Below are 19,862 nucleotides of genomic sequence, written 5' to 3'. Positions count from 1 at the left end.
GGAAAAAGAAAGGATGGAGAAGAAAAAAATAAGGCATTTAGAAGCTAAGTTTGCCATTTATCTTCTTCTGATCCAACAACTATCTCTGTTTGGTAAAGATGTAGCCAGCAGGGTATTATTACCTCCACCAGGACTGTAGGATTGAACAGTAAATGCTTAAAAGGAGAATTCAGAACATGAGAGCGATCACTTAAAATTATTAAGTCTTCTTTTTTGCATTTTATTGTATTATATTATTTAAACAATCATAGTTAGATGATAACCAGAGTCATTGAAATTTATTTAATGTGTGATTTTTAAATTCCGAAGCATTGTGCTAAGTATAATGTTATTACCAATTAAATTAGCATTCTTACCACTTTGCTCTCAATAACTTTTCAGCTGCTATTATCTGGAGTTTTAGTAGCATCTCATCAGTGAAGGCTCATTGTGGCTGGCCCGTCTGTTCCATTAATAATTTTTTAATTAAATGAGATGACAGCTGTCCCTCCTTGTCCTCACTACCTTGTCACTCTCTTTCTTTCCAAAGTAATTTTTTTTCCTGGTCTTTCTTATTTTTTCCCCCACAGGCAGGCTTAGCTCCTGGTGTCGTTCACAAATGGATCTGGAATTTCTTCTCTGATCCTCACTCCGCCTACCCCAATCTGTTCCCTCTCTGTCTTCTTGATTTCAGTTCCATATTCATTTCTCCCCTTCAAATGCTTTTCTCACTTCTTGCCATCTTTCATCGCTCGTCCTTTCAGTTGTCTTGGGTTTCTTTTCTGTGGAGCTCTCATTTTTCCCCCCAAACAATTCAATCATGTTACCTTCCTTTTCTGTCTGTTTCTCTCTGTATTTCACCTTATGTTCTGTCTCCACCTAATAGGAAGACAGTTCTTATACAAAGAGACAAAATTAGTGCCAGCTTCATCATGGAAACCCCTTATGACCTGGCAACTGTCAGCATCATATAAACAATTCCCATGGCAGCCATCCGTTTATTTATTCAATTCCAAACATTTTTCCCTGGCAATTTTTCTTAATGAGAAATGGAGAATGTTAACTTTGGAACAAGTATTCTACTTGATACCAAAATATAGCTCCCAGGAGAATGTATTCCTTGAGTATAATAGTTCATCTTCTAAGATTGCCTTTGACTTGAGACTGTGTGGTCATTGTTTCAAAGTCTTTCCTCCTGTTGATAAATAAAGCAGCTATGAACTTTTAAAAAAAATCTAGGATTATCTTTGACTCAAGAATAAGAAAAGTGACTCTGGATTCAGCTTTTATTTTATCCAAATTGGCTTACCTATTTCTGAATTATGTATGTAGAAGCATTGAGAGAACTAGAAAGGACCTTAGTGGGTCCTCATTTTATAGATGAGGACCCTGAGAAAATAGAGCTTTTGGACTTGTACTGTGCAATACAGCAGCCACTAACCACATGTGGCTATTTAAATTTAAATTTAAAAACTAAAAAATTAAATGTAGTGTTCCTTTGTCACACTGGTCATGTTTCAAGTGCTCAGTAACCACAATGGCTAATGACTACCATGTTTGGAGAGCAGAGATACACATTTCCATTTCAGCAGAGAGGTCTATTGGATAGCACTGGTTTTGACTATACAAGGCAGAGGTTCAAGAATCTGGGATTCCGTCTTCCTGTAAGCTGAAGACCCCAGTGTCCTATAATAAAATTTCTTTTGTAATATTGTCTTACAGTATAGGAACCTGCAAGGTCACACACAAAGGGAAACTGAATTAAATGTAATTTCATATAGTTGATCACTCATGAAAAGATGCTTTTCAGATTACAAAGCACTTTCATATCCGTCACCATATTTGATGCTCATAACAGCCCTGTATAATAGAAAGAACAGGTGTTTACATCTTTATTCCTCAGAGGAAAAAAAAGCAGCTCAGAGAATTAGGATTTGTCCAAAGCCACAATTCTTTTAAACTAAGACATCAATCCAAGTCTCCTTCTCCAAATTCCTTGATCTTTCCTTCATGTTGAAAAGCACCAGGAGGATGAGTAATAATGTTTTAAAATGTGCATTAAGGACATTCTTGAAGCCAGGTGCTGTGTCAACTGTTTATGTGTGTTATGTCATGTAACTCCCAACTTGAGATTTAGTTTTAAATGTTCAGCTACCTACTTCACCTCTCCCCTTGAAAGTCTGGTCAGTTCTCACACTTACAGTGTCTAATTTAGCCTTGCAATAGCCTAGATCAGGGAAGGCAACTTAGATGAAGGTAGTTTTAGTCGAAGTGGAGAGAAATTATGATTCTGGGGATACGTTTTAGAGGGCCAGTTCACTGGATTTGTTGACAGGGAGGGAAAGGGAAATTGAGGAGCCAGAAAGGACTCAGGTTTTTTTTTGTTTGTTTTGTTTTTTTGTGGTACACAGGCCCCTCACTGCTGTGGCCTCTCCCGTTGCAGAGCACAGGCTCCGGACGCACAGGCCTAGCGGCCATGGCTCACCGGCCTATCTGCTCCGCGGCATGTGGGATCTTCCCGGACCGGGGCACGAACCCACGTCCCCTACATCGGCAGGCGGACTCCCAACCACTGCGCCACCAGGGAAGCTCTGCCTTGGGCATTTTTGATTCCCAATGTCGAACACAATCTTAGCTTATTGTACTCATTAGATAAGTTGGTAAATTCAATAAGCCTTACCCCAATTCTCGTGCCATACAGTTTTCATAATACTGAATAAAACCACCTGATCCTATAAAGGACCAAATGTAACAATGAAGTTGTGTTTTTAACCTTTAAACATGGACTAGTTACTTTAATAAAAATATAGTAAAACTCATCTTCTGAGCAAACTTTTGGAATACTATTAATATAATAGCTCCAGTATAAACATAAACAATTATTAAGTGAACCAAATATTCAGGCATCTCTTCACAGTAAAGCCGAATTTGCTTCATGAAGGTGCTGGTCAGCACATGGTAGATGGGAAAGCGCATTACTAGAAGAGAGATGTTTTCACCTCAGCGTTGTTGTTTAGCACTTTTGCGACCTTGGGCCAGCCACTTGACCTCCCCGGGTTTGAGTTTCCTCATCCAAAAGACAAAGAAGAGGTAGGGGGGCTTCCCTGGTGGCGCAGTGGTTAAGAGTCCGCCTGCCGATGCAGGGGACGCGGGTTCATGCCCCGGTCCGGGAGGATCCCACATGCCGTGGAGCGGCTGGGCCCGTGAGCCATGGCCGCTGAGCCTGCGCGTCCGGAGCCTGTGCTCCACAACGAGAGAGGCCACAACAGTGAGCGGCCCATGTACCGCAAAAAAAAAAAAGAAGAAGAAGAAGAGGTAGGGATTTGGGCTTACGTAAGTCTATCCTCCTGACCGCACAGGTTTATTATGAATGTTAAATGAGGTAATAAAGCTATTGACAAGCTATTAAAACAATCATCAAAAGGAGTATACTTTCTCTATTATCCCACTGTATCACTAGTGAACACTTGGATAAATCATGTTCTCTTTATTTTGTACCTGTGGAGAGCTGTTATTAAAAATATACATAGGGACTTCCCTGGCGGACCAGTGGTTAGGGCTCTGTGCTTCCAATGCAAGGGGTGCGAGTTCAATCCCTGGTCAGGGAACTAGGATCCCACGTGCCGTGAAGTGTGGCCAAACAAACAAACAAACAAACAAAATACATATAAACATACATAGAGTCAAATCAATTCCATCAGTTCCATTAGCCCATAACAGCTTTACTCTTCTAAAGCTTCTAAAAGCTTCTAAAGCTTTACTCTTACTGCAGCCTGTTATTGGTTGGTGAAAACCACTCTAAAGTTCCTCTTAGAGAGAGGGGAGGGGTGGAGGGGAGAATGTCTAGGAATATTCATTTGTGACCCTGTCTGGTCCCTTTCCCTCCTCAAGATTGCCCTCTCCTTTCTTCACCTCTCACTGAGTGCTACTTCCCAAGACAGAGACCTTTTACAATAATAATAGTACGTTAGACTTGCCTGGCATTTTATCTGGAAGGAAATCCAAGTCATTTCACAAGCAAGTATTGTCTCCTTTTAAAAGGGCTGAGGAAACCGGCCCAGTGAGCCAGTGCTCCGGAAAGCCACAGCGCTTGTGAGGGACAGGGGCGAGGGGAAAACGTTGACTCTCCCATGCATATCATCTAGGAGCCCTTAACAAAGACACTGTTCTTTTCTGTGCAAAAATAACCGATGCGGAAACACCTCAGAGCCCTTGCCCGCCGATGAGAAGGAAAAGGACGGAAATGAGTGGGCGCTTAATCACGGCTCCCCTCTGGGCCCAGCTTCCTGACCCTTCTTCCTCCCGGTACTCTCCAAGAATGGCAGGAAATCAGACCTCTAATATGGAAAAAATAACACTTAGCCAAGAAAATGGCAAACATTTCCACCGGGCTTGTGTTTTCTGAGAACACATTGATTTGCTCTGGGGGGATGAAGAGCAGGATTGAACCTGTGGAACACCAGCCCCCCTGGCCTGTCTGGTGAGTCACCAGTGAAGGAGAATCTGGGCTGGGCAAGGACCGGGGGGCACACACTTGGGGTGGCTGCAGGAGAGGAGGGAAGAGGGAGGCTGTAGCTACTGTGCTGTCTCTCCTTCCCTGAGCCCAAAGCTGAGGTCCCCAGTCCAAGACTTGGGGTGAGTGTGAGCACCTGGTCCGCTTTCTCAAGGACTAGGATGAGATTCAGATCTAAGAGACTCTGCCCTGAAAGGTGCCAGCTTTCTATTAGCACCAACAGTGACAGCCAGCACCTAGTGGGCAGGTAACACATGCCAGGCCCGACTCTCATTGCCACGGGTCCACTCGTGTCACTCTTGAAATGATCTTCCAGTGGCTCAGAGAGAATGGGACGGTCAACATGGGGCATAATTCATAAGTAGTGTCTGCTTGTGTTTCATGATGCTTTTACATTTATCTTTGAATATAAAGTCTTTCGATGTTTTTGTAACTTATTATGAACCTGAAGAGGAAGTCCTGTTAGAAAGACCAGACAGACATACACACACACACACACACACACACACACACACACACACACACAGACCTGACACAGAAGGAGATGGAACAGCAGGCCAATCTCTCTATCCGGTCATGGCCATGTTTTTCCGTAGCAGCTAAGTGTTGGGGTTTCGAAGTGTCTCCCCGAGAGAGGGAAGGCTCCCATTCCAGTTAGACAAAGAGAAAGAAGCCATAGATCATCAGTGTATGAAGAGTTCTACAGGAGAAAACAGCATTATACATAAAAGAAGGTTTATCTCAGAAATACTACAATGTAGATGTTAAAGATTTTCCTTAATGTGCTAAATTGTGCCTTTTGTGAGTGTACGGATCATATCTGCATATTGCCATTTGCATAACCAGAGCCTAGCCCAGAGATTAGCTAGCATTAAAACATTAATTAATTAAGCGAATTAAAACATTAATTTTTGCTTGATGAATTAAAGAATGAACGGAAAGATGAATAGTTCTTGGAAACCATTCAAATTCTTTTGCTGTTCTATGATTTCTGTATCAAATATTTCTTGAAGTTATATTATCACAGAATTGAAGAAGAGGAAAGGACTTAAGATTCATCTAATTTATTCTTTTTAATTTTCAAGAAAGGAAAAGAGAGGCCCAGAAAAGTTAACTGATTTGCCTCAGGTCACACAGCCCTCAGGAGGCATAGTTAGAACTAGGAAAATATTTCCTGACTCCCTCCTCCACTGTCCTTCCGCCTGAACCCCTTTCATGCTGCTTCAGAGACGGATGGATAAGGAAATTCCGCTTTGTCCTCACTGTAATGGAATTATGTGTTTTTTCTCTCATTGCCGCAGCTCTTTTCTTGATTCTCATGGATCTGCCTTAAAATGTTTTCTGATTTTTTTTCCTCCTCCTAAATCTTTTGAAAGGAGATGTAGCAGAAGTGTGGATGGGGAATTGGTTCTGGCAAAGTAAGTGGGTCAGTGCAAGTGTTGGAGTATATTAAAAATTATGAACATAGAAATAGAACTATTGGCAAGGCCATGTTGGATATTCCAAGATAGTTGACCCCAATATGAAGAGGTTGGCTCTTGGACATTGCACCAGGGCTGCCATCTTTTCCTCCTTCCCCCTCTCAGCTCTGGAAAAATGAACTTTACTTGCCTTACCCCTGCTCCCCACTTCCCCGCACCCCCCCCAAGCAACAGCTGATTCAGCCAGTGATAAGCCCTAGACCAGAGCCTGGCCAATGAAATTCTTTCTCATGGGAAATTAGAATTGGGACCCAGAGACTATGTCAGTTCCTGTGGGGAGCCAGGAGGTGGGTTCTGCAGAGGCTGGAACTAAGGGAGTTACTCGGGGGTGGCTCTGGTGAAAGGTACGTTGGACAGTATACAACGGATGAGGAAGCAGAGAAGCTTGTTTGTGGAAGGATGAGCAAACAGGCAAAGGAAAACAGAAATGAAACATGAGGGAGGCAAGGACTCTCAGATTCTCTCAGGGACTATTTTTCCCACATGGGTTTTCATGAAATCCTCCTGCAACTTTTTAATTAATCCTTTCATCATGATGCAATTGTAGTAAGTTTTTGTGCTTTTCAAAGAGAGGGTGGCTTTTGAGTTAGAGAAACCGACTGAGCAGAGGATGGTTTGCTTTTAAAGGGGCAGGTGAACTGGAGCTGGAAAGGGAATATGATCTGGAGAATGAGGGGAAACGGAAGAGAGGAGAGCCTGCAGAAAGAGGAAGGGGATGGAGAAGACAAGGCACTGGGAGTGCCAGCGCTTGTGAGGCTGGTGAAGCTGAGGGGAGTTGGGTGAAGGTGGCTGCCTTCCAGATACCCCATTGACTCGGTGCCCAGCCAGCCTCATTTTCAACCCCAAGAGCCAATCAGCTGCTCATCACTGCTGCACAGGGAGAGCATCAAAGGGATTTAATAATGGTTGGCAAATGTCAAATTACATTGAATCTAAACCAAATTCCAGACATTTAGGGTTGCATAGTCATTAACAATCAATTAGTGCATTCTGCTTTCAGTCAAGCATTTTTCACACCCTTCCCTTTGCATGACAAGGAAACACAAGCGTTGCTTCTTTTCCCCTCTGTGGCTGAGCAAGGCATCATTTCTTGAGTTTAGTCAGTGGAGGAACAAACTAGCCCCTGTTCTCATTGTTTTCATTTCCTCATTTGTTCCCCAACAGCACTTTCAGGAGCGGAAGGAAACACTAAGTGCCATTTGTACATCCCGTTCTGCAAGCATGGGCTAAGGAAAGAGACATCGGTCATTTTTCTCTCTTTCTTGGGAATCCTGAAGTAATAAAAAGGTAAAGAGGATGTCAAGAATCATCTAAAATCTTTTCTCTAGTTGGAAGCCAGGGACTCTGGGCTGCTGTCCGTGGAGGAGGGATGCATACCAATTACACACCGAGGGCATTAGGTGAACTCATTTCACCTCTAATGGTCCATGTTCTGATGCAGCAGGATTTCATTCCAGCAACAGAGCCGTAAACATTTACCACCAAACAAATCGTCGCTCTATTGATTGCTGAGTATCTGCTTCTTCCTTCCCTTTCCAAATTAGCTCAGATTTATGGCAATTCTCTTCCTGTTCCCTGAGCTACCTGCCTCATCCCTGGGGTGCTGTGGGTCAGAGGAAGGAGATAAGCAGGAATCTGTATCTGTACATTTTCAGGAAGAGCTTTCACAATCATTTTTTAAATTCCTTCTTTGCTCCTATTTTTCCCTGCTAGGTCTTCCACAGGCCTATTTTTAGAATAGCTTCCTCAGAATATATAAAAGCCCATATTCTCCAACTGTGACATGAATTCTTTCCTCTCCTTCAGTTGATAAAATATGGATGTAAAACTGAGCTTAGCTCAAGGGGTTTTGCTGACAGACAGCAGACTCACATGGGCTCCTCCAAGCTCTCAGTCCCAGGGGACTTGTGCTTGAAGGATGAAGTTCAATGGCATAAAGGCGGCAAAGGTTTAAGAAACAAATAGGACTTGACCCAGAGAGGGTGTCACTGGTGTCTCAGAAGCCAAGGTCAGGGCCCAGTCTGGGGTCTCTTTTTTTTTTTTTTTTTTTTGCGGTAGGCGGGCCTCTCACTGCTGTGGCCTCTCCCGTTGCGGAGCACAGGCTCTGGACGCACAGGCTCAGCGGCCATGGCTCACGGGCCCAGCCGCTCCGCGGCATGTAGGATCTTCCCGGACCGGGGCACGAACCCGTGTCCCCTGCATCGGCAGGCGGACTCTCAACCACTGCGCCACCAGGGAAGCCCCCAGTCTGGGGTCTTAAGCCCAAAGTGGGTAAGTTGTTAGGTCCTAGTAACAGGCTGGCATTCCTATGCCCTGGTTAGGACCTCTGCCAGGGACCATCTTAGCACAGGGCATAAGCTGCCAAGGCCAACTGAGAGGATTGAGTCAAAAGCAACAAAATCAAAACGCACTGTCCCCAAAGAGTTACCACCAGAGGTCTTATCTAAGAAAAGACCCAGAGAAGGTCCATATCAACACATTTTCAGGAGAAGGTTCCTGGGACTTAACCTGATCAGTTACCTCCTTGGAAGTCACTCAGATGGGGCTGTTCTTTGCTTCGGTCCCTTTATGAAGTCATTTGCCTACACTGTGGCTCCGCAGTGATGGGCAAAGAACTGCCTGCCTGACTCCCTCCCCCTCCCCCTTCCTGAGGCCTGAAGGTAGCCACCTACTTTCCTATCCATAGTCTCCATGTCTCTCATCTTCCTTGCACTTAAAGTCTTTTCTTGTGAAAGGTTGGAATACACTCATTCACATTAAGGTACACATCATGGATAACGTATAGAGTTACCTCTTCCTGGCTAGTTGAAGTTTTAAAATAGGGAAGTGTTTAGGCAAAAAAAAAAAAAAAAATTTACCAGTAGAATATCAGGTGCCTGGAAGCTGGTTGGAAGAATATTTTGGGGGCTGAGTTGTGTGTATGTGTGCATGTACAGGTGGTGGGCTGCGGATCCCAGGAAACATGCTGTGAAGGTGAACACATCTTTTGATGCCATGTTTCATAGCATGCATTTGTTTCTAGGCATTGATGGTTGAGTGGGGGGACACAAGGAAAGGGTGATTTCCTTGATGCAGTCAACACCCAGTGTTCAGAGCTCCATTCCCAGAATAATGGCATGACCTGGCCATGAGCCCATCCACTGAGAGTGCCTTGCCCTGAGGGAAGATGGGTGTTCCAAGGATGGGAAAGCAAGGCAGAGAACGCATGCTCACTCCACTCACGGCTGCATTATCTTCTTCCTCCTAAGAGACCTCTGGGTCCTTAAGTAACTTCCCAGTCATCAAATCAGTCTTTATTAAATTTTCACATGCACTTAGTTTTAGATTCAATTTGAAATGTGCTCCAAGGAGCATCATATGGACTAAATAATTAGCTAAAGAGAAATGGTACAGAAAAGATTTTACAGAATGATGCCTCTCCAATACCACCAAGAGTAATTGTCTTTCAATGTAACACAATTATGTGTGTTTTTATTTGGAATTATACATTTATTTTCATTTATATTTAAAGAGGAAAGAGTCAAATCAGTGGTTTCAGGAAATTTTTGCTTAGGACAAAGCTAAAACAGGTATTTAAGATTTTAAAAAGTGGGTCGATTTAAAGAAAAATACTAAGGAAGTATTAGAGCAAAGACATCACAAGAATCTTGAGGGCCATACTCAAGTGACTAAAGTTTAAGAAACAACATCAAGACTGGTTGAGAATTACTGCATATCAACAACCCTGGGTTGACTCCTGTTCTGTAAAGGACGTGCTGTATGACATTGGGCAAGTTGCCACCTCTCTGAGCCCCAGTATACTCAAGTACAGTGGTGCATTGAAGGAGATCTCCAAGATCCCTTCCAATTCTAGCAAGTGATGCTTTATCTCTATTATAGGTTACCATCTGTGACTAAAGGTAAGGAAATTGGGAAATAAAGTCAGTGTTGTCAATGGTGATGTTACTGATAGACACACATAAGCATCAAGTTGGCTCCTGGGTCACCGAGGAGCAGTGAGGGGTAGAGGAAAGTCCAGAGTCAGGGGACCTACGAGCCAGCGCTCTCACTTACTGTGTCCCCTGGGCCTTCACAAAGTCACATGCCCTCTTTCAGTCCCAGTTTCTCTATTTGTGAAGGCAAAGGGTCACGGTTGTGAACGATACCTATTCTATTACTATGCAGTCTTGCTGGACGGCTCAAATGCAGTGTACACGAAGGAAAAATTCTAATCAAACAAATCTTGTTCTTCCCCAACCTTGTAGCTCTCTTGTCATTTCAGTATTTTTAAATGTAGTGGGGTGGTATGTATAATTATGTTAATTTTAAGATCAGGCAGAATTTTAAGAAAACAATAGGTTGAACTGACGTTCAAGCCAGTCAGCACTGATAGTTTTGAACAGCTGGGATAAAATGTTTAATGTTGAAGAAGGAATCACAAATTGGTTTCTCATGGGTAACCCAAAAAACCATCATCTTTCACCAGTCACCTCAAAATCTCATTTCAGTTAAAAGTTTTAACCATCTCCCCTTCTAAACCTATAATCCTAAGTGGAAGACGATCTAGCTATAATAAATTATTTATCAATTCCACCGAGCTCTGCTTTTTACAAGGTTCCTTTCCATTAGCACAGAATTTCCAGTCGGATACATAACCTCAGATTAGAGCTGTCACAAAGCCTATGCACTTTACTCCCCTAGGTTTACCCAGGTTACACTTTCTGACTACTGCCTGTTGAACTAGAATTATATTTATATTTTGCGCTTACTAAGTGGCCAAACTTGCTTCTCTGATCTGTGAGTTGACAAGGAGATAAATATTGCTAGAAGGCAACACAAAGAACTTGCAACTCGCAAACAGGGAGGACACAGCAGAGGAAGTAGAGTCAGTCACTCGGGGTAAAGACTGGAGTCATTTAGTTTGGGGGTCAGACAACCTGACAGTCTGGAATCATCCCTGAATTATGTTACATGGCAAAAACGGATGCTAGAAAAATTGTGAAGTGGGTAATGTATTTTTAGACATATTTTAAACAAAAGTTATGTCTCTAAATGTGGAAGCTTCAGTCATCTAGAATATTCACTTATGTAAACCATCTCCTTTCCTTATGGCATAAAGATTAGACTTACCAGCTTCCCCTCTTATCATCTCAGCGGGGTATAGGCTGCCCCCCACCTAAAATGTTCAGTTTGATATGCTTTGACATGTCAGGCTTATTCTTATGGAAAAATAAGCCGTGCTCTAAGTAACACTGCAAAACTATCTTATCCTTCCTCGCGCAAAGAAATTTCTAAGCCAATGACTTTGGTTATGAGATGGTTAAATTACTCCGCTAGGCATGGACCTACTAAATGACCAGGGACCAGGAGGTGGGGCTGTGGACTCCAGGGCTAGTGCTCTTCCCACTGGAGCCTGTAGCTTCTTGTCAGCTGGCTTTGGGTTGCCCTTTTGCCCAGCTCACGTGCTTACTTGAAAGATGTGGCCGCAGATCTTTACAACTTTCAAAACCATTTTTCTGGCCCCTGACGCATCTACTGTTCTCTTTCCCTCAAGTTTTATTAGGGTGAGACCACAAGCATTCAGCCTCCCTTCCCAGCCCCCTGCAACACTCCTCACACCCGTTTTCCTGTTCAGAGATATGCATGTGCCCAGGCAGCAAGTTTGGTCACCACAGTCACGATCTTTAATGTGAAAATTGATCGAAAAGTTTCTCGTCACATTCGTCTGGGGAGGGATAGAAGGGATTCACCACTGTATCTGTTTCCCTAAGTCCAAAGCGTGAAAAGAAAGCTTGAGCAGCACTGTGTCCAGTGTAGGTGACAAATGTGTTCGTTTGTTCCTCCCAGTTAACGATACCACTTTTCTCGGAGATTCGCCCTGCAAGGGGTGCTGGGATTGTAACAGCAGTCAGGTTCTCTACCTTTCTGCTTACTTGGATGTTCTTTCCTGGAAGTCGTGTGGGGAAGAGAAGATTTTAGTAAGTGTTCTTTTCAGTTCTGAGAATTTTCCCTAGGCCTTCCATCTCCCTCTTGTCAGTGTTTGCGGCTGCTTATATCTGCGTCTACCTTCTCGCACTTACGCCTAGCCACCCACATGGCTCTGCCTCTGGTTAGCCTTCTCTTCCCCACTTTGTCACCAAACTCCTATACATTGATGCCTCAACCCCTCACCTCGATTATTCCTTCTCACATTTGCCTTCTTCTCTCCTGCACCAACTGCTTCAAGTTACCCTTTCCAAAGCTGCTCCATTTACTGCTATCCCAGAACAAACCTTCCCCTTCTCTCACCAAATAAACGGCTTTCAATAAGCTGCTCCTAACCCCCTAAACAAATAACATCCCACAATCCACCTCGTTCGAAAATATTGCTTTTCATAACCTCCAACCATTTGCTCTCTACCTCCCCTTAAAGAAATAAACTGTCTTTAGTGTTCCTTCTTATCTGGGCTCTGAGCTACCTCACTGAAACTATAAAATACACACACACACACACACACACACACACACACACACATACCCCCAACAGCCTCCCAAATGAAGAAAAATACCTACTACAATCTTTTGCCTTCCCTTTTTCTGAGAAAGAAAACTCTCATGAGGTATATAAGGACCCGTTTGGATCTCTCTGAGGATTTTTTTTTCTCCCTGGTGAGATAAGCTAAGGAGAAATACAGTAAGGCATTCCAAGGCCAAACACATTCTACTGTTTATTACACATATTACATTCTTAAATAAAAATGCGTCACATAACATTTTTTGCATAGATATCTTACAATATACCAATTTAAAAAAGAATTATGAAACAGACCAGTAACAAAAATAAATTTTTTCTTCATTAATAATTTTGTAACATTAACATACCACCATCATATAATACAAATAATAGTTTTAAATCTTAAGACTTTTGTACAGCAAAAAAACTTGACAAAGTAATATATTTATATATATATATAAAAAGCTTAAAAAAAATAAAATGTCAAAAAAAGGCATAACCGAGGGCTATAAGACTGGGTACTTCTGTGATATATTATAAATACCAGAGAAGGCCTGAGAGAGAGCATGTGACCGAGGGAGGTGTGGGAGGGGTAGGGCTGGGAGTAGGTCTCTCCTAACACACTTGTTAGACACGTCTGGCAAAAAGAAAACGTACAGTGCAAAAATAAAGTCCTTCAAGCAACTGTTAAGAGCATGATAGAGAGTTGAAAGAAAAGTGGCAGTGGCTGGGAGGTTGCGTGGTAGGAGGAGGGAGAGGGTGACGGAACCGAAGGAGTTTGGGGGGCCTTTATGGAAAGGACGGGGGAGGCTTCAAAAACATGAAACATTTATTTTTGCCTCTGTGTTAGCAAGGAGATTTTGGCCGTAACAGGTGTATTTTTCCTCCCTGGAATGAAGCAGAAGTGAAAGATCAAGAAATTCAACTCAACCTGGGTTTAGATAGAAAATGCATGCGGAGAAAAACAAAAACAAAAAAGGTTGAGGACCAGCCAGTGAGCCCCAAAGCCTTTCGGGACCTAGATGTGCAGAAATCATTCTGCCTCGGGTCCCAAAGGCCTAGGATTACAAGGTCCCCTCTCCCCACCCTCAGCCCCTCCCCTCTACGTGGAACTCCCAGTGTGTTTTCAATATACTGGCAATTATAAGCATCCATCCCCCCGAAAATATATTAGGCACTGGTGGCTACTCCTCGTAAACGTCAGTAGCCTAAGTGTTTTCCTTCTGCGAAGGTACATCAGGTACACGTGCACACGTGTCTAGCTGCGTGCACACATACCACCCTCATTATTCTGACGTGGGGTGCATTTTATGGCAGTAGACAGAAGCTGGAGTCAAAGCAGTTTACGATTCCAAAGCTCACAGTTGAAAAAAATTGTATAAACAGTCCCCAACAAAGAACACATCAACCTTCCCTCGTGACTGCTGAGAGGGAGCCCTGTTTGAAAAGAGTATCTCGTTTGGGATATTTGTGAAGTGACGGCCTAGGATTTCTCTCTCCGTTTTGGATACCTGTTTCCCGAGGACTTACACGTAAATGCAAAACACCTGAAGAATACAGTACTCTATTGGAAGGGTGCACGGAAGAAAGTTAATTGCAGCTTTATTTTTCCCCTTTTCCAGGATCTATTAGGAATCAACAGAGGAGATTTAAGCGAGTGTTAAAAGCAAGAGAAAACCCTGAAGCCTCAGGCAGTTCGTCATGGGATCTCACATTTACAAGCAGTTTTTGCTTCCTTTGACACATTTTCGTTGTTCCGTCTCAAGTCTTCCCAAAGATCCTCATTGAGGAAAGTAGACCATCAAAGAGGCATCGATGTATACACTCAGGCCAGCCCCTTTTCAAACCGAAATATCACCATGTTTACCGAAATGTAATCCAGACCCGGAATGCAAATTCTCTCCTCCTCCCTCCACCCCACACTTGGCAGTGGCCACTTCCGGAAGATGCCAGAGGACGCTTCCGCAAGTAGATTTCAACCAGGTTCTACTTAACGAATTTTCACTTTGGCAAAGATCTGGGTGCAAAACTGCGGCCAGAAATGCTGGCCCTCGTAAGATTTTTTTAAAAAAGAAACAATGAACCTGATTTTTGTAGTGAAATATGTTGCATCTCTGACTTTCCCAACCTTCTTCCTTCTCCTAAAACCAACTCATGCAGAAGAAAAGCCAAAAGCACTTTGCACTGTATTTTATATTTTATGAAGTGACCTCCATAGAGGAGACCATTTTGAACCAATAAAACTAATCACTAAGATTTGCTGTTCTTGCCATTTGAGCTCATTTCTTTTGACTTTGCCATAGAATTCAGGAGTTGGGGCTATACGCAGAATGTTCTGAATGCACTGGCTGAGCCGCCCTGAAAGTCCCAGTTATTTCCCCTTTGATGCAAATAGACATGGCTAATCTGGAAGCTTATCTCAAACTGAAATCCTTAAAAAAAAAAAACTTCTCTGGCTTCTAGATTCAAAGAAGAGTTTTTAAAACATAGGAATCAGTTCTGCTAATCATGCGTGAGGTTGGCTGTCTTTTTTTACCCTGTTATCATCAGGCAATCAAAGATGTAAAAAGGGCACAAGAGGTGCAGGAGGGGAGGACAGGGGACACTTGAAGGGCTTTGCAAGGGAGAGCACAGAGAGGAGAGGGAAATGGTCAGCATGAAGTTCATTCTGGGGGTCTCTGATATTTTTATAAAATGCAGCTCTGTCATGGAATCCAAACATCTCTTTTTCTGGACATAAATACTCATCACCACCAGGCATTAAGCTGGGCAATGAACCATCAGTGGGGCAGGAGGCCAGTAGCCAGGAGCAGCATTATAATTTCAGGTTTCCACACCTTTGACTTACAGCCGTGTGGTAGGAGAAAGAAGCACACATTGAAATAAAGAAAACTGTCAATGGCTTCGAAACACTCTTTTCCTATACGTCAAACTCTGAACCCTGGATAAACCGAGCTTGAGAGGACAACCACAAGAAACACCATGCCAGGTTTTTCCTTTCAAATTTGAGATCCCCTGGAATGTTGGGAGGTAACAATTTAAACGAGAAAGCGGTTTACTGTATTTCAAAGGTCAGTTAAAGCACTGTTCTAAATAACCTGTCCTCTTGGAAGCAAACTAGCTTCAGGTTATTTCTTGGAAAGCCTGTTCATGCCAGCAGGCTATTTCCAACCATCTCTGCCATTTCAGAGATGATGGACACTTGATCACAAATCCATTTCCAAAACGATTGGGGCTACTGCCCCCCACCCCACCCACCACGGACAGGACTGGTGATCATTCAGAGGTGTCAATCGGGCTAGAGAAGAACAGTTTCAAAGCCATACACTTAGCGCCCACCAAATTCTCAGGCCAATTCTCACAGTCAACAAATACCTGAAGCAAGCAAGCCAGCCCCACCATCGAGGTTCAGTGCACCCTGCTCAGAGAAAGGTCAGGAGCAGATTACAAAGGACCTCACCGATTCCAAAGAGAGAGAAACTGCCGAACATTTCAGACGCTGATGAAGACCAAATGCCCTTTGTTCTGCCACGTTCAAATGAGATCTTCTCAAGACCACAGATGACAACGGGGAGCGAGCAAGCAATGATTACTCTTTTGCATTTTTTTTAAACTTTCTTTTTAATAGAGCCTTGCATTGGTCAGTTCAAAAATTAAATTAAGTATTATAAACCCTTAATAATAATAGCATTTCGAGAGGCAAGAGCAACTCCAGCTGGGGAGAGAACGTTTGTAAATCGTGGCAGCCATGGGTAACGCCATCACTGGTGTGTGCGTGCAGTCATGCCGGAGGCTGCTCTAGAAGGGGAAACCAACGAACCAACAAAACCTGGGGTGCCTAAGGTTTCATCTAGTGCACCGACTGGAGGCGCTACAGTCTAATACAGCTGAGGGTCAAGGTCCCTCACACATCCTTCATCGAGAAAGGATGCACCACACATTCAAATATAATCCCATGGTCCGCCCTGATGGACTGGCTACAAATGCACTCGAATGCAGTCGAGAACTATGAGATTGTCAGCAAGCAGTGCTCCAGAAATGGTTTCTAAGTCATGTCTAGTTTTAAATCTTTGGAATAAAACTGATTTTTTTAAATACCCTCCTACTAACATATACATAATTGCCTCTGGCAAATGGGCAGATTTTGTGTGTATGTGTGTTTAGGGTGGTTTTTCCTTTTTTTGCTGTTTTTTTTTTTATTTCATTTTTCTTTTTTTTTTTTTCTTTTTTTCTTTTTTTTTTGGTCTAAATTGAAAAAAGGAAAAAGGGAAAGAAAACTTTAAGGGCGAGACCTCAGAATGCCCCAAGTGTCCAATTGGCAGCTACAGCATTTGTGATAAGGAGGCTCCTTTGCCCTCAGACGAGTAGTTTCAACATGTCAGTGAAATCAAAGTTTGAAGAAAGCTGAGAAACCAAATGCCAAGGATCTTGAAGGCTGCTGTCATGAATGTATCTGTGTTTCTTACATTATTATTTCCTTTCAAAGACTTCACTTTTGCATCCCAAATAGGTACGGGGTGGCATTTTAACAGTCAATGAGTCAAACAGTCAAGGAGGGCAGGAGGGGAGCCAGCTGGATGAAGGAGCAGCAACCATGGGTGGACCAAGTGCCATTTTTGTTTTTTTAGTCGTGTCTTGAAGGGATGGTCCCAGAATATACAAAATATACAATCTGCCCTAAAACCACCCCGCTTGCTTGCATAGGCCATTTAATGGTCCTAAAGGCAGTCTTTGGAGTTGAGGCCAGTGCCAGCTAGCTAAGAATGCGGGTAGATGGAGGCCGATATTGGATTGTGTGTGGGGGATGGAAAGTGAGGCATGTAACCCCCTCGGCGTCAGCTTGCAGAGTAAGAGTGAGGCCTCGGTTGATCCCGGGTGCTCTAGGTCACAAGTCATGGTGGGCCTAGCCAAAAAAAAAAAAAAAAAAATCAGAAATATGTCTCTCTTTTTACACAGAGCAGGAGAGAAATATCTCAACCCTTTCTTTAAATGTCCACCCTTCATTCCCACAATGGCGTTTTGAACGGTGTGTTTTAACAAGTGGAGTGATAGGACTCAGTGGGTATGAGAGAGGAAGAAAGGGTGATATTTTTTGAAGTCACTAGACTTGGGAGGCATCCTCTGTTCTCCCCACTCCTGGAAAGAGTGATATTTTTGGCTTTTTGTCAGGTCATAACCCAGAGTTAGGTTAAATATGCAGCTGCCCTTTGAGACTAGCAACATCTATGCTGAAACTGGTTATAGGGTAGCAATGACATACAGCACAGGGTTGATCACTGTAAGCTGAGGTCAGGATGCCTCAAGGGGGATGAGAAAAGTGTGATGTCCCATCTGATTGGCTGCTTCGAGAGCTGGACATCCAGGTGCCGAGAGAGAGAGTCCTGGAGAGGTTTAGTCCATGGAGAAAAGATAAAACATTTAAGCTTCCAAATAAGCTTTTCAAGTTTTCGTTAGCAAAAAACAGAGATTAAAAAGAAAAAATCTAGCACTGGCAATAAGGTGAGGCTCAAGGGATATACTGTGATTTATCATCAAGGACTTTATTCTCTTGGCCACTTTGCAGTCATGCTAGAAGTTTCCAGAATCCCTAGTGCATATGGTGTGCAAGAGAGTCAAAAAGTAAGAAAAGAAAACTCCTCCCTGGAGAGTGAAGTCTAGAGAAATGCAGGCCAGAAAGGTGTAAGGAGTTATTCCAGAGTCTGCCGCCGCTAAGGCCGTTGGTATCAACTGGATAGATCTCAATAGTACTAAGAAGAACCAAAACTGATCAACAGTTCTGTGAGGAAGTCGGACGCACGGAATAGTAGGACTTTTCACACACAAAGGACAAATAAACCAAGAGTTAATTTTGGCTACCAAACTGCAATTTGGTTTTCTAGGTCATTTTCCCCCAACTATTTAAAAAGAAACATTAGTGCTACACATATGCAACTTTAAGACGTTGTATTCTCCTATCAAGTTGCACTGAGAAGCGAGTTAAATAAGCCCCTCTTACTGCCGTCCACCTGCAGAGACGTCATATCCGTTTTCTTTGATTTCCATTGGCAACAGCGGGAAATAATTCCAATAGTGCTGAAGTAAGCAGCCAGACTGCCTTGCTGAGTTCACCTGGTTTCCTTCTTCTTCGTCTTCTACCATCTGGCTAGGGCAAGGCATAAAGAATAGACGTATATATTTTAAATATAGCTGAGTGCATGACAGTGTGTGTGTGCGCGTGTGTGTGTCTATGTGTGAGCGCGTGTGTGGGTGTCTGTGTGTGTCTGTGCATGTGTGTACACAGAGGTTTAATAAGTGAGAACTTTCTTCTGCGAGGCAATGGGTCCCCGCCTGAAGTCCAGCCCCCTGCCTCGTGGCATTTCCTTCAGACAACGGCCGGCGCCATGGCAACTGTGGCCTTTAGGTTTTTTAGATATGTCTCTTCATATGGAGGGCAAGATGGTCAGACCTGGAAAAACACCTAGGAGACATAAAAATAACAAGGATATTAGAGAGATCTGGGTAAAGAACTCAACTTCCATCACCCCTTAGAAAACGATTAGCCCTACCTTGAAGAGAGGCCGTGCGTATGTGTTGAGAAATAAAGTGTGTAGGGAAGGTGAGCTCAGGAGTCGGACTGCTTGGGTTCAAATCCCAGCTCTTCCAATAGCTGTGTGACTCTGAGCACCTTAACCTCTCTGTGCTTTAATTCCTCCTCAATAAAACGGGGATAATTACAGCACTTACTTCATAGATTGGTTGTGAGGATTAAATGAGATGATCTATGTAAAGTGCTTAGAAAAGTCTCTGGCACATGGTAAGATCTCAATGAATATTAACTATTACTATCGAAATTGTCATTATTAAAGAAGAAACATGGGTAAAAGTGTGTTGGAAATGACGTGTCATGCCCGTATAGGGTAAATAAAGAATGATTAGCCTGTACCATTGAAGGATGAAACTCTAACATTTCAACACCCAGATTTCAATCCTAAGCTTTACAATGGAAGCCCAGAAATGTTGCCTGTGATACCTGCAGGTCTATATAGACACTCTATATTCAAGTCGAGAAAAAGCTCATGTTTATTAAGGTTGGTATCATGTGCAGGCATGTGCTAGCAATTTCCCCAATCTCACCCCAATAATATCCTCAGCAGCCTTCCATGGTAAATCTTTGCACCCCTTTTGTGTGCATGTGCTAAATAAGGACACTGAGGCTTGGGTCACACAGCCAGTGAGTGGCAGTCATGGGGTGAGAACCCAGGCAGATCTGTAAGCCCACTCTTTTGAACTGTTTCTTGGTACCCAACGTCCACCGCTGAGTGCCTTTGTCAGCCTCAGAGCTGATGCAGTGGTTGTTTTCACTCCTTCCCCCTTCTTCTGACACCACCAACTTGATCTTGCCCGGGACAGAAACTCTTCTGTGTTCTCAATTGTATGG

General features: G+C 43.2%; 1 protein-coding gene across 6 annotated transcripts in view; it reads right to left on the bottom strand.

Moving 5' to 3' along the window:
* Window positions 1-13,545: 13,545 nt before the first annotated feature.
* Window positions 13,546-19,862, bottom strand: part of KLF7 (KLF transcription factor 7) — a 112,418-nt gene continuing 106,101 nt past the window's right edge. For 2 of the 6 annotated variants that reach the window (XM_060106366.1, XM_060106364.1), the window contains one exon: window positions 13,546-18,902. In XM_060106366.1, the coding sequence (XP_059962349.1) occupies window positions 18,851-18,902 (52 nt within the window). In that variant the 3' untranslated portion in view covers window positions 13,546-18,850. The remainder of the gene's footprint in view (window positions 18,903-19,862) is intronic. The other 4 variants (XR_009533182.1, XR_009533184.1, XR_009533183.1 and 1 more) reach the window with 4 other exon arrangements.

The sequence above is a fragment of the Mesoplodon densirostris genome, chromosome 8, assembly GCF_025265405.1.
Source record: "Mesoplodon densirostris isolate mMesDen1 chromosome 8, mMesDen1 primary haplotype, whole genome shotgun sequence".
Taxonomy (NCBI): Eukaryota; Metazoa; Chordata; class Mammalia; order Artiodactyla; family Ziphiidae; genus Mesoplodon; species Mesoplodon densirostris.
Note: the sequence above shows the minus strand (reverse complement) of the source record. Positions and strands in the feature narration are given on the sequence as shown.